Raw genomic sequence first — 14,107 nt, 5'->3', positions numbered from 1 at the left:
CAGTAAAGTCGCTGCTCAACTTCAGCAGCAGACGCAGCGGTTTAATAGGATAAATACTGCATAAAGACAATCTATCGGATCACCAACGGAGGATCTGGTCATAGCCGCCCTCGAAACTTGTCCAACTGCGCAACTGCCCAAAACAAAAATCTTGGCACGTGATGGCACGTGATTTAATATCACGTGCTGATATCAGCATCGGCGGCGCAGTCCGCCACTTCTCTCTTGAATCCCCCAAGCACATTCTTGATACCCTCACACTACCGTCAAAATGTCTGAGCGAAAGGTCTTGACCAAATACTACCCTCCCGACTTCGACCCGTCGGCGATCGGGCGCACGCCCAAGCATCTCCGACAGAAGGGCCCGAAAGTCATCACCGTCCGTCTGATGGCCCCGTTCCCAATGAAATGCACCAACTGCGGCGAATACATCTACCGAGGGCGCAAATTCAACGCGCGCAAACAAACACTCGAAGAAAAGTACCTCAATATTCCGATCTACCGCTTCTACATCCGGTGCACACGATGCAGCGGCGAAATCACATTCCGCACGGACCCGAAGAACATGGACTACGAATGCGAAAAGGGTGCCAAGCGGAACTTCGAGCCGTGGCGAGACTCCAAGGATAACAAATACAACGAGACCGAGGAGCAGACGCTCGACCGCCTGGAGCGCGAGGAGGGTGAAGAGCAGGAACAGCTTGAGCGCGACAAGATGGCTGAGCTGGAGGAGAAGATGAAGGACTCCAAGCGAGAGATGGCTATCGCGGATGCACTGGATGAGATACGCACGCGCAATGCGCGCATTGAGCGGAACGAGACGAAGAGTGACGATGTGGCTTTGAACTTTGTCCGAGACGAGGTGGATGAGGCCAAGCTACAGCAGGAAAAGGAGGATGAGGAGGCAGCGCGACAGGCTTTTATGACTTCTACCGGAGAAAGAGTCAAGCGCATTGTTGAGGAGGAAGAGCCAGCTGCTTCGGCTGGACCGTCGGCATCGAAGCCCTCCTCAGTTCTAATGCCACCGCCATCGACTTCGTTTGCACGAGTCAAGAAGCCGAAGAAGCCTGCTGCTACTAGTCTTGGAATCAAGAAGAAGCCGTCTCTGGTTTGATGTTTTATGTCTGGTATCCTCGGCGCGGGCGTTTCGATTTATTCATACGAAATCATAGGGTGATTCAAGGCGTCTACTTTTTATATTAATGACAACTACTCCAAGAGAGAATTTTGAATAACTGAATAAATTAAACTTATTGGACTGTAAACGGAGAAATAAAATAATACAGAAATCGGTATCACCAACATCGCATCCAAGCCAAAGACGGAGGATCATGTCCTCCTCGCCAAAGCGCCACGCTTAAAAGCAAAACCAACCCGCAAAAGCCATGCAGCAAGGACAGAAAGGCCACTCCAACATCTAGAGAAAACACAGTAATAACTAATCAGGAAGAAAGCAGCCGTTTAGAGATACGGCATCCACAACGCATCGCCCTGAGCCAGGTGCTGGGGGTTGACAGCCCTGGAGATCAGGTCGATCGAAGTCTGATTCGCAGGCAGGTTGCCTTCCGGCGGGCTGGCCAGACTGACAGCGCGATTGGCGATGATATCGCTGTTGTTGTAGACCAGCTCGCGCAGCTGCGGGACAGGCAGGACACCACGGTGCTGGGCAGTAGCCCAGAACATCATCTCGTCACGGACGAAGACGCTGAGCTGCTGCTCCAGCTCATGCCGTGGCTCCGTCAGGCAGCGCGCAATCGCCATCATGGCACAGGCAAACAGGCCCTCGGTGGCAATGGGACCCAGCAGAGTCTGGATGTTGGGAGTGAATCGGAAAGGAACATGCTCTGGGTTGTAGAAGATCGCCTTGCCGGGGTTGATGGTCGGGATCAACTCTGCGCCCCAGATATCACCAGTCGAGCGAGAGATCAAGATCTTGTTAGGGTACCGGTTGCCAATATGCATGATGTAGGTCATGAACGCAACCGCGGCGTACTGGTAGGCAAATTGTCGCCGGAAGAGCCAGAAGTCCGCGAAGTTGGGGTAAGTCTGCTGGAAGTAGTCCAACACCACGGTACTGGGAACCCATTTCTCTTGAATAGCGGTCAAGATCTCCGTTCGAAGAACTTGTTGTTGATCGGTCGTGCGCTGCCAGGAATTAGTTTTATCCTCATAGATATTAAAGGCGGTTACACTCACATTCTGCTTCGTCTCTGCCAAAGAACGCATACGATCCATCGTGAAGAGGACCGGCTCATCCTTGTTCATACCAACCCGTCTGCAGTAGTCCTCGTAGATGCCTTGCATAGAGATATAAGACGAATCATCGCGGACCAAGCGGATATGCGGGGCCAGTGGAACCATTAGAGGAAGATGGAAGTATAGGTTGCGCCGACGGCTTTCCTTGCGTTTAGTCAGAAGGCCGTTGAAGATTCGGAACAGCTGAAGAATACGCTCCTCACGGCGGCAGTGGCGTGCCGCAGGGTGCTGAACAGCAAAGGCATGAATACTGCCATCGTGTCCACGAATCTTGAGCCGACGGTGGCAGACACCAATACCCCGTACAAGGTCCACATCGGGAAGGAAGCGATCAATGCGGACAAAGTCTTGGTTCTTGTCCTTGTGCAGGAGGTACTGTCCGGGAACTTCGACTTCATCGAACTTGAGGAAACGGAACTCGCTGAGGTGCGGGGAGTAGGTCTCCAGGAATCCGGACTGGGGTCGGCGATCGAGCTTCTCCTCGAACTTATCACGCCAGCGCCGCAGCTTATGGATGTACTCGTGCATGGTAGGCTTCTTGACGACAAAGTCAGCCTCGAAAGACTTCCGGATATGTGCCGGAAGAATTGTTTCCGCAAAGCGCGTGATATTAGCTTCCGTGGCAGCAGGCAGCTTGAAGTCTAGCGCGTACGATCCAGGCATACGTCCCACGTAGGACAACCCATCGTTCAGCAGGGCAACAATGAGTCGATAAGCGTCCTCGTCAGGTGGACACTTGAAGTTCTTGTGGATCTGGTCGACCATCGTCTCCATGGACAGAGCAAGCAATGGGAAAGCCGTCTTGAGACCGGACATGATTTCGTCTGAGTACTCCCAAGGCTTCTTGAGGGGCTCCTTTTCGGGCTGCTCTGTGGAGGCGGACTGATTCTGGTTCTGTTGCGGGGTTCCACTCTGGCCTGGCACTTGTAGGTGTCCTTGCGCTTGAGCTGGAGTCTGACCGGACTGACCTAGATTGGGGCTTTGGCCTTGTCCCTGGGCCGGAGACTGACTTTGAGCCTGGGTCTGAGCAGGAGATTGAATGGTAGGCAAGTTCGCAGCTTTGTTGGCAGGCGAGGCACTAGCAGCGCTGGTCGGAGCCTTCTGAGCAGGAGAGGCTTCTCCACTTGCTAGGGGCTTGGTGCTCGGCGAAGACCCCTGTTGCTGCTGTCTAGCCCGGTTCAACTTCTCCTGCTTCTGGTCATGCTGCTTCTTGATGCTCAGCATGTCCTCCCGGTTCGTACGAAGGAGGAAGAAGAGAGCCTGCGGGTACAGCTTGGCGATCTTCACAAGGACAGCCTTGCACAGCCGCGCCTCGCGATGAGACAAGCTGGTCAAGAGCTGAGGGATGAAAGTGATCCAGTACCAGACAGGAGTGTCTCCCTTGAAGTTCTCAAAGGCACTGGCAATCTGGTTTTCATCGTTGTCCAAGCTGAGCAGCCACAAGATACGGCTGAGCAACTTCCGCGACTTAGCGCTCTTGTAGAGACCAGCAGCCTCCAGATAGCAGCTGACTGCATTGCTAGCCAGTTCGTAGTCATCCGGCTTCTGCTTGAATCGCTGATCGCTATATTGACCCCACTCAGACCAGGCCTTGGCAAGACGGAGATCGTAGTAAAGAGCAACTCCGAATGCTTCGTTGGCCTCGTTGGTATGGTCGAGCTTGGCAAGGAACATTCCCTTCAGGGTGTAGAACTCGGCCTTCTGCTGCGGTCCAAAGTAGTTGAGGTTGGTGTTGTTGATGACATCCAATCCACTGTTAAGTTCCTTCGGGTTCTGGTAATGGCACTTGGCTTGTTCGCGCAGCTTGAGGAATGCCTCCTGGATTTCAATGTTCGGGAGCGTGTAGATGCGGCTGAGTTGGTTGATGCAAACTTCGGGCATTTGGTGCTTGCGAGCGACGTGGGCAAAGCGATTGATGATCCAGGCTGTCTCGTGGTATCCGCGGTAGGCATACGAGTTGCTGGCAACATTATTGGTCTGAGGAGGAAGAAGACCAAGGTAGGTCTGGTTGATGAGCTGGAAGATGTGCTGTCGCCATGTAACAAGGTCCTGCCAAGTGTTGATATCGTCCCAAAGGTTTGGCAACCGGTCCCGCCAGGTTCCAAGGAGAAGCTTCAACTCGGCAGATTTAGTGTCCAAGTTGCGTTCATTGGTCTGAGCCAAGCTGCCGCAAATGTGGCTAGCATCGTGCAGTTCGACCAGCAGCTGGAAGTGTTGCAGAATCGGAATGTGCGCATTTGTGATGCGCTTAGGCAGCTGCAGCCACTTGCGAATAGACAGCTGGATCGATTCATCACAGACGCTGTTGAAGTCTTGCATGTTCTCTTTCTTCACGTGGTACTGAAGGAGAGCCATGAAAGCTTGGAAGAAAGTGCGACGCGGCGTGGGAGCGTCAGAAACAGACTTGATCAAGGACTCCAGCTGTTCACGGTTGCCCTCACTCTGCCAATTTTCGATGTTCCTCCAAGCAGCCTCCAGTAAAAGATCGTTCAAATTTTCGTGCTTAGCGAAATCACTCAAAATCTCCCACTGCTGAAGCTTCTGGGCGCAAATCAGCCAGTGGTCTTCCCACACGAAGTATTCACCCTGTGAGAAAGGCATGGCTCCAGAACGCGCCTTGATCTGCGCGTTTTCATAAAGCTGCTGAGACTTGTCCCACATGCCCTGCTGTTCATAGGACAACGCTGCATTGGTTTCAACAAACTTGCAGCGACGCCGCCATGTTCCATAGAAGAAGTCATCTTCTTGGAGACCAGCGTAAACTTCAACCAGCGCGTCGAGGTTGCTCTCGCGAACAGTGGAACTATCAATGATCGGGTTGATAGCGCTCTCTTCAAGGTATGTGGCAGCAGTGTACCACGCATCATAAGTACGGCTGAGGTGCTTCATGACATGCGGGGGAACCTTGAATCGGGGCCGAGCTCGCACAATGCCCTCGAGAAGAGCCTGCACGACGTTCGGCCGCTTGTCCAATTGTCTCTGGTGGTACTCGCGGGTAAGCAAAGAGACCATACCCTTCTCAAGGTCGATACGGTCATCCTTGGACAGAGTCGACCAGAAGATGGGAAAGAGCGTGGTCCACAGCTCGTAAGCAACGCTCGGGTCAGTGTGCTGGAGTTGGCACAAAGGCTCCATCAAATCACGAACCCGAACGTCGCCGATGTCAGACATGAACTTCTTCCGCTCGGCAACGAAAGTCTCGAGCTGGTTATCAACCATGATATCGGACTTTCTTGGATCCTTCTCGCCACTAGAGAAGAGGAATGACATAGGGTACAAGGTGAAATCGTCAGGGTGGAGACGGGCTGTTGTGTTCATGTCGACGCATCCAAGTACCAAGTGTGAGGCCTGAGCCAACCAGAAGGAGTCGGAAAGAGTATCCCAGTTCTGGCAGGTAAGCACATAGCTCAATCTTGAACTAGCCAAACGAGTCAGACTACGATCGAAGATGTTCATGAAACGGTTGCGCATCTCGACATCCTGCGCTCGAGTACCAATCAGGAAAGCATGCTCGAGTCGGACGGTCAACTCGGTGCGGGTGATCTTGGAGTCCTCGTAGATACGAATCACCAAATCAAGGAACTTTTTGAGCATGGTCTGGTCAGGTCGAGACTCAAAGAGCAGCATCTTGTGTAGAACTGCCGTTTTCTCCTTCAGAGTAGGCCATGACTCGGTCGAGTGGAATATCCATGACTCTGCCATACCCAGAACCTTGCTGCACAGCTTGATGTTCTGCGACCGTTCCACAATGGAAGCCAACACGCTGAGGAACGGACGTCGTTGGTCACCGAGGTGGGACATGCGAACGGAAATCAACTCAATGGTCTTGTAGATAAGGTCAACACCGAGCTCAAATTCTTGCTGATCTGGCACTGCTTCAGGAGGTTTCTGGCCGTTCGGAGATGGTGTTCCAGGCTGGTTGGTAGAGGCCGCGACATGCTCCTTGGCAAGCTTCTGCGAGAAAGCCTTCATCACAGCGGGGATGTGAGTGTCAATTTCGGCAGGCTTGATCTTTGAAAGCGTCCAAAGGGTGTTAAGGCTAGACACATAGTTGCTAGCCGAAAGAGTCTCAGTAGCAATCGCAGACAAGTACGTTGCGAACTCTGACGGGGTGCTTTCGGTGTCCATAGCATCTTCATCGTCAGGTGTGTCATCTGGGATGGCCTCAAGAACACGGCGAACTGGAGGTGGCAGCTTCGGGGAAATGTCCAATTCATCCTCAAGGCCATGCAGGCAATCCTGAATTTCCGGATTGTCGGACTTCAAAGGCTTCTCAAGGAGCTTCTGGATGCTAGAAAGACGTGCAGTAATCCACTCATCCGGCTTGGTAGCGATGAGCACCCGCAATACCTGCAGAGCATTGACCATGGAGGTAGTGTGTTTGTCATCGGGCTTGTCGGCCTTCTCGCCTGCAAGGATGGGCTCCGTGACTTTCTGGTAGAGATCGATGTCAAGATCCCCCCAGTAGTCCTTGGACAGGAGCTGTCTGAGAAGGTTCATAGCCTTGTTGACCATCTCACCAGTAGGCACAGGTGGTGTCTGTTTGGCCGAAGGCATTTGGCGAATCTCAGCAGCTGGAACTTGGAAGCGCTCCGGGATCGTGGTGATAAAGGTAATGAGATACTTGACCAAGGCAGCGCGCAATTCGGACGGCACAGTGTAATCAGATCCTCGGCTAGCCGGGGGAGGAAGAGAAGGAGATGCAGAAGACTCTGTTTCTTCCAGCTTGCGCTTCTTGGTATTCGGCGACTCCACAGTACCATTTGATACGATACTGTTAGAATCTGTGGTCAGCGCCCGTTTCTCTTCCCAGTGCCAAATCAACCCAATCAGATTGAGAGCCAGCTTTTTGCTGTCATTAGAGGTGTTTGGCGGACCAGCAATCTTGATGAGCGAGGGGACAATAAGTGGCACGAAATGTTCCCGAGACTCGTAGAAGAGATCTGGCTGTCGCACCAAGAACTGGAAGATGCTCATCACCTGCTGCAAGTTGGCAGTCTCCTCGGCCAAAATGCGGCGAGGCCATTTGGCCCACAGCGGATACCGCGCCTCCGGTCCTTGATTTCCTGCTGTTCGTGTGGGCAAGACAGGAGCCAGAACGTCAAGAGCCTGTGTGACAAGGGCCCGGCCTTCATTCTGGTGGGCTCTCAACAAGGCAACGTAGACCTGAATGACGATCTTGAAAGGAGTCTCGTAGTGGGCGATGAAGTAACTGATCAGGACATAGGCACCATACTTGTTGATAATGTCCTCGAGACGAATGTAGTTCCAGGCGAACTTGATGATATCCTTTCGGGAATCCTGCACAGTCTGGGCGTGGTATTTGATCAACAGGGCTGAAAGCTGAAGCAGCTCCATACGAGAGTGATCCACACCAGCTTGGCTAGACTCTTCGCTGAGATCGGCCAGCTGAGGTTTCCACAGGCGACTCTGAATGGACTCCGTCATGCTCTTATCCATCAGTCTAGGACCATTCGTCGAGCTGTTCCACGTCAGCTGGACATCCATGGCAAAGATAGGATTAACTAGGTGGCGGAATGCATAGGTCTTGGTCCTCTGCGAGCAAGCCCGCTGGCCGTAGAGGTCCAAACAGCGCATGATAACGGATCGTCGGTAGTCAATTGACTCGTTGGTGATGACGTGCTTATAGATGAACTTGGGAAGAGCTAGTGTACGCTTCAACTCATCGGCAGACAGACCGTCGATGACCTCAAAGAGGAAATCAAGATCATGGCTAGCCTCCGCCAGGTAGACCGTAAACACATCCATCAACTGGTCCTCAGCTTGTTCCACCCTGAGGCGCTCGTCAGGGGGCAGGCTGTCACCACGAAGCTTCCGCTCCAACTCTCGTCCAGAGCTCAGGAGCTTGGCCCTCAAGTCTGCGTGAGAAACCAACCAGCGCTTGGTTGAGCTGTAGGAGCAGATGGAGTGGGCAACGTAGATCCCATTGATCGCAGCGGTGTTCTTACCATCGGCCTCCTGTCCGAACGCACTCGATATGAATCCTTCGGTGTCGGCCACAACGGCATTTCGCAGTGCTTCACTCTCCGGGTCAGCCAAGATCTGTCCGAAGAAGCGTCCGTAGCGGACATCCTTGAAGCGTGCGAGGAAGAATGTCAAGCTCTCCTTAGGGTAGCGGTTGAGGTATTTGACGAGAGGCTTTCGGAAAGGACTGTGGGAGGTTCTTCGGAGCTTCTGCTCGAGATCAAGGACCTTGTTGACCAGATGATCCATGAAAGAAGTGGCCGCAGGGGGAAGGAGGTGGAAGATATTAAAGATTGCGGCCACGATCTTCATGGCAGGGTTCTGCTCCACCAGACTGAAAGAAACCTTCTGCAGGACTGAGTCGTCGGCAATAACCTTCATGTGGTCCAGTAGACGAGCACCGATCTCAACCTTGAAGTAGTTTGTCAACAAGGTCAATAGCCGAGCCAGTCCATCAAGCCCTGCAACGCTTAGGCGCTTGGGATCTTGCAGGTTCATGAGGATGGGACGTAGACCATTCTGAAGCAAATCCTTCGGGAGCTTGTTGGTCTGAGTAAGAACATCTTTCAGACCAGCATTAGCTGCTTCGATCACTTCGGGAGACCGCGAGTAAAGCGATTTGAAGAATACAGAGATGATGCGTGCACGACTGGTGTTCTGCGGTGTGTTGGCGAACTCGGGGAAGTTCATCGCCATGGACAAAAGGCGCAGGCAGGCAACACGGAGGTTGACAATCATCTCGGCGTTCTTGAACTCATTGGGCTTGGATGCAAGCGACTCGTCATCAGCGTCGGCAAGGGCGAGTGACTCGAGCATTAATCGATTAAGAGGCTCGTTGAACGTGACAATGTCGTTGTGCAGACTTAAGCAATAGGTGATGGCGTCGATAAAGCCAATCTGTGTCGGGAAAGGCAGAGCGCGCAATGGCTTGTTGAAAATCGACTGGAGAAGGCGATCCCTTACTGGGAAGATGAGTTCGTGTACTTCACAGCCTAGTTCCTCCTTCAAGGTGTCGAAGCACAGACGGCAAGTCTCGCGAACGTGCTTGTTCATGTGTCCAAGCTCGAAGACAAAGAAGCCACACAAGGTGGACAGGCGACTCTTCTCGTTTTTAAGATCATCCTTAGGGATAAGCTTGCCGCACTTCTTGAGGATCAACGCCATCGTCTCCTGGGATTGGATCCGTGTGGAAGCAGGAAGATCTGCAGGTGTGTCCTTGATGACATGCAAGAGGGCGCGACAGAATTCGACGTGTCGCTCATAGATCCAAGACTCTCCAAGGTCCAAATTGGTGGCAAGGAGATTGATGCCCAGGCTTCCACCCGCTTTCGTGAACCACTCCTCGCTGTGGCAGCTGTGGCAGAATACACGTCCCAGATGCTGGAAGAATGGAAGTTTGGCTGCCTTATCGGATGCGCCAAATATAACATCCGCGGCTTCCTTAACAACCAGCATTGCTTTTTCGGCTGCTTCCCGTACATGGACGTGGTCCGACGAAAGAGACTCCACGATTGCCTCTGCGAGGATTCGGGAATCAAGGTAGACAGGACCCTCTCCATTTGCCACATCGAAAGGCTTGCGGTTGTGGCGGGCTTGAGCTAGAGCACGACCAACCTCGACGATAGTGAAGTGCTTGCAAACATCAGCCATAAAGAGAGTCGCAGCAGGCTCAAGATCGGGAATAGTTGTAGCAAATATGCAGGCCTTGAGAAGCTTCTTCAAAGTGGCTTCCTGCGCCATCTTTTTGGGGATCGAGGCCGATCTTTCTGACTTCTCTAGAATGTCAGCCATGGCACCAGGTTTGCTTTCGAACAGATCGTTTGCATGAAGGCGAATCAAGGATGCCAGGTCGTCGGGAAGATTCTCGTATCCGATTTGGAGCTTGAGGTGGGAGCTAAGCATACGGTATGCCTGCTGTTTGTAATATGTGTCCGAGGCCACAGCCGAGGGCGACTTGGGGACCTCCATGAGTTTGCCGATGGCCAGATCAATGCCAGTGTCCACGGGGAAAGGTCGCTTCTCACTGGGGCCAATGAGTCGGATGTCAAAGCTCGGGTTATCATCAGAGTATTGCTGGAACGACAACTCGGGTGGGTGGTTCAGGAACTTCCGGTTGCGACCACCCAGCTTTCCAAGAATCCGCATGGTGGTGTGTGCGTGGAAATGGTTGTAGGGGTGAGGTCGCAGGTGGTCCCAAAGCGCAGTCATCAGCTCGTCCATAATGGGTGCCATGATTGGGTCCAGGTAGTCGGCCGTAAGATTGTCCACGCAAAGCTCCAGTGTGCGTAAACCTTGACCAACGAGGTCAGAATCGGCACGCAAGGCCACCACAATTGGGCGCATGAGATAGCTCAGGTGTGGCAAGAGATGGCTAAGCCTCGCGGGGACCGTGAGAGTGAGCTCGACGTAGAGATCTCGCTCCTGAGGCTTGCGAGCGGCAAGCAGCAGGTTGTTGAACGTCTCAAGGAGCATCTCCAGGAGAGGAAGAATCTCCTTATACAAAAGCTCGAATCGGCCACCACCAATGCTTCGGAAAAGAGACCGTAGAAGCAGAAAATAGTTCATAGGTTCCTCAGCCGTAATGGACAGCTCAATGCACTTTGTGACGATCTTAGTAACATGTGGGTGGAGAACCTGCTCATTCTGCACAGAGAATAGAGTCACTGCCATGAAAGACAGCTTAAACATTCTCAAGAGAATCTTCGCTTTTGTCATGTCAGAAGTGCCAACCTCATGGATACGCTCCATGAGATACTGGAGCACCATGCCTGAGAATGCAGGCGAGGTAGCTTCACTAGCCAGGAAAAACTGGGGCAGATGGAGCAGTGCCCCATGCTCGAACATGAGCTCATGAAGGTACGGGATTTCAGAGTGGAAGACCTCGTGGAATGTCGCTGTATCGATACAGTGGAACACGGTGCCAAAGCTCTCCAGAAGCTCTTTCTCTTCGCGCGACATGGGTGCAGTGTATTGACTCGCAAGGAAATCGAAAGGAGACGAGTAGTTCATTTCCGGAGGGGATTGGTCCACACCGTAGTATCGGAAAACGCGAGCACCTTCGTGGAAGAGCTTCTTGATGACTCGAACCTCCTCAGCATTGTATCCATACGACACTTCGGACCAGTTAATGGGTACACTGTTTGGATCGATCTGGATATCATCGGGATTGCAGTTCTTCAGCTGGTGGAAGATGTTCTTCAGTCCATTGATGAGGTTCTTGAAGAGGAAGATATTATCCGAAACAGGGTCCCCTCCGCGATCGCGTGGACTGGAGGTCTTGATGGGAGAAGCGGAGAAGATGTCGATATCGTCCCAGTCCGGTGGTTGGTCTTTCTCAGCAAGATAATTCTCAGCAGATGGCGAAGTGTCCTTGCGGCTTTCCTTGTAGAGCTTGGAAACCTTAACGGCATTGTTAAATTGGTGGTTCATGGAAGCGAACTTATCACCAATGGCATCCAAGATCATGATGAGGAAATAGCGAGCCTCGCGCTTATCCTCCAGCTTAGATATCTTCTCAGCCATGTTTAACAGCAGCTTGGCGCTCATCGTTTGGAAACTAGTGCCAGGGAAGTCATCGTGAAGATTCTTGGTGTAGACTTCGACAGTGCGGCGAATCTGGTCGCGGCTTAGGTGGTCACGAACATGATGAATAAGATCCGCCAGCATGCTATACGCCAAAGGCCTCATGGTCTCATAGACAGTCAGTCCATCACCAATCAGAGTTCGCTCGTCCAGGAGCTCGTCGATCTTCTCCAGGAAGATCTTGCGATAGTTGAAGTTGATAATGTGCCGAATCGCAACGAGCAACTCCTTTCGAGCACCAGACTTCTCTCGGGGACAATCTTGGAGAAGACGAACGACGACGGAGGGAAGTGTGGGGAGGAAATCTTGGAGTTGGTGTGCATATAGTCGCAAGAGATACGCTAAAAAGCTCATCGTCTTGACTTGGGCAGTGATGAACTCCCCAAATGCCGGCCTGTTCTTAATCTCTTTGCAAACTCCGGTGAAGATTGTACCTTGCGCAGCAGCATCCGCGTGTGCCTTTTCTTGCGGTTTGGCCTGCAGTAGCAAGATCGTCTTGATCAGCGGGACGAACAGCTTGACGTTGGCCGCTACCGAAGCGCGGTGGGTCTGGAAAATTGATACGACGATGATGGGACACTCTGCAAGAACCTTGAACGACTGCATGCCCTTCAAAATGACATTGCTGGACTGCTGCTCAGGTCCAAGGTCTGACACGGAAGTCGCAGGAGAACTAGGTCGAGGCGACTGGAAGTTTTGGGCGCTTGCATTCGGTGTTGAGGGCATTCCGGAAGGGGTCGCTTGGTTTGGAGTGTCGAAGGTATCCCGCACCACCTGCTCCATGGTCTGGAACATCTCCTGGATCAGTTCCAAGAAAGGCTGTACGCGTGCCGATGTGGCCTTCGCTTGGTTCCGCTCCAGGTCCATGATAGTCTTCATGCACAGAACAGCATTATCTTCGTTTTCGATGCGCGCGAGATCCATTAGCAGGTCGACCATGTCCGCAGCATACGGTTCAACATCGGGCGAATTCATTGGTAGTCGGTGCAGGGTCTCGAGGATACAGTTTCGTAGTTTCTAATTCGCGTCAGAGGATTAAGATTCATCTTCGAACGCGGCCATCGGGGACGTGGCTCGGCGGAGATCTCACCTGCTCATATGACATGCTGAAGAACACGGGATCCCCCTTCAGGATGGTCTTGAAGACCGGCCATAACTTGGCTAGGAAGATAGGGTAGCTTGCGCCGGAGCATAGCGGCTCAATGCTGTCTCGCAGCTCGGTTGCGACATTGGCTCGGACTTTCACATCTGCGACGGGGAAGACACAGTTAATCAAGTTGTTCGATAGTCGCTCAGACCCCTTGAATCCAATCGCACGTACCCAGCTTCTCATCCCCCAACTTGTTGGCATAAATATCGATATTCCGCTCCATGGTAAGGAGGAGGCCCCCGCGAAAGGGCCAGTCAAAGGAATAAGACTGTAATTAGGGCCTGGCCGAATGGCCGGCTGATAGAAATTCAGCCCGCGCAGGTAGCTCCGGTCAAAATCGGGGGTGCATATGCGAGGACGTGGAGTGGTTGAAGCTCTGCGGAGTTCGAGCAATTAGGTCGAAAAAGATCGATCGGAGGAAGCGAGGAAGCGAGGAATTCGTCAAGTCATTTAAAGAACAAAAGAGGAAGATGCCTGATCCATGTAAATGAGAGACTGGACGGCAGAAGAAAAGACGAACGAGCCCCGCGGGGGAAAGAGTGGAATAGGGAACCGGGAGAGCTGAATAGCGCGCGAGACCTGGCCCCGAGAAGAAGGGACGCGGGCTATCGTAGAGACCCCGAAAGAAACACTAGTCCGCTTTGGGTAACCCGGAGTGGGTTGTTCCGCCCCGACTCACGCGCGTGTCGTAAGCGACTAAGCGCGCGTGTGCCCTTGTACCTTGGAAGGTACCCATGTATCCACAGTACCTGACTGGGGCGTCTACAAGGGTCATTGGAGCCACTACAAAATGTGTCTCCTTACGTCTTGAAATAAACCCAGAGGTCATCACTCAGTATTTGTCTAAAAAGGAAAACTGGCAACACATAGTAAGCCACCGACACTCGTCGGCAGATGGAAACGCCATTCGCACCCATTTTCCATACCCGAACACGGTTCTAAGACGGAGTCCAACTCAGAGGTCCGTTCAGTGATCTCAAGCCCATGATGAACCGAGCCACAGAAGAGGAAATATCAGAAAGACCATGTACACAAAAGAAAATGAAGGGAGAAATAAAGGCAAAGAGAGGCACTCGAGAGCGGAAGGGAAGGGGGGGGAAGGGAAAGGGAAAAGGAGGCATCAATCCGGGCGAA

General features: G+C 52.6%; 2 protein-coding genes across 2 annotated transcripts; one reads left to right on the top strand and one right to left on the bottom strand.

The window, feature by feature from the left end:
* Positions 1-271: 271 nt before the first annotated feature.
* On the top strand, positions 272-1,114 carry N7498_010878 (Saf4/Yju2 family protein; the record flags this gene model as incomplete). Its single annotated transcript, XM_058457934.1, has 1 exon — positions 272-1,114. The coding sequence occupies one exon, from the start codon at positions 272-274 to the stop codon at positions 1,112-1,114; it is 843 nt and encodes a 280-aa protein (XP_058304833.1).
* Positions 1,115-1,461: 347 nt separating this feature from the next.
* N7498_010877 (histone acetyltransferase TRA1) lies at positions 1,462-13,196 on the bottom strand (the record flags this gene model as incomplete). The annotated part of the gene is made up of 4 exons (XM_058457933.1): positions 1,462-2,145; positions 2,197-12,840; positions 12,914-13,071; positions 13,145-13,196. 4 exons carry the CDS (start codon positions 13,194-13,196, stop codon positions 1,462-1,464), a joined length of 11,538 nt encoding a protein of 3,845 aa, XP_058304832.1.
* Between the last annotated feature and the right edge of the window lie 911 nt (positions 13,197-14,107).

This window comes from Penicillium cinerascens (genome assembly GCF_028974065.1).
Source record: "Penicillium cinerascens strain IBT 15544 chromosome Unknown scaffold_4_segment0_segment1, whole genome shotgun sequence".
Lineage (NCBI taxonomy): Eukaryota > Fungi > Ascomycota > Eurotiomycetes > Eurotiales > Aspergillaceae > Penicillium > Penicillium cinerascens.
The sequence above is the reverse complement of the archived record's forward strand: the minus strand, read 5'-3'. Positions and strand labels throughout refer to the sequence as shown.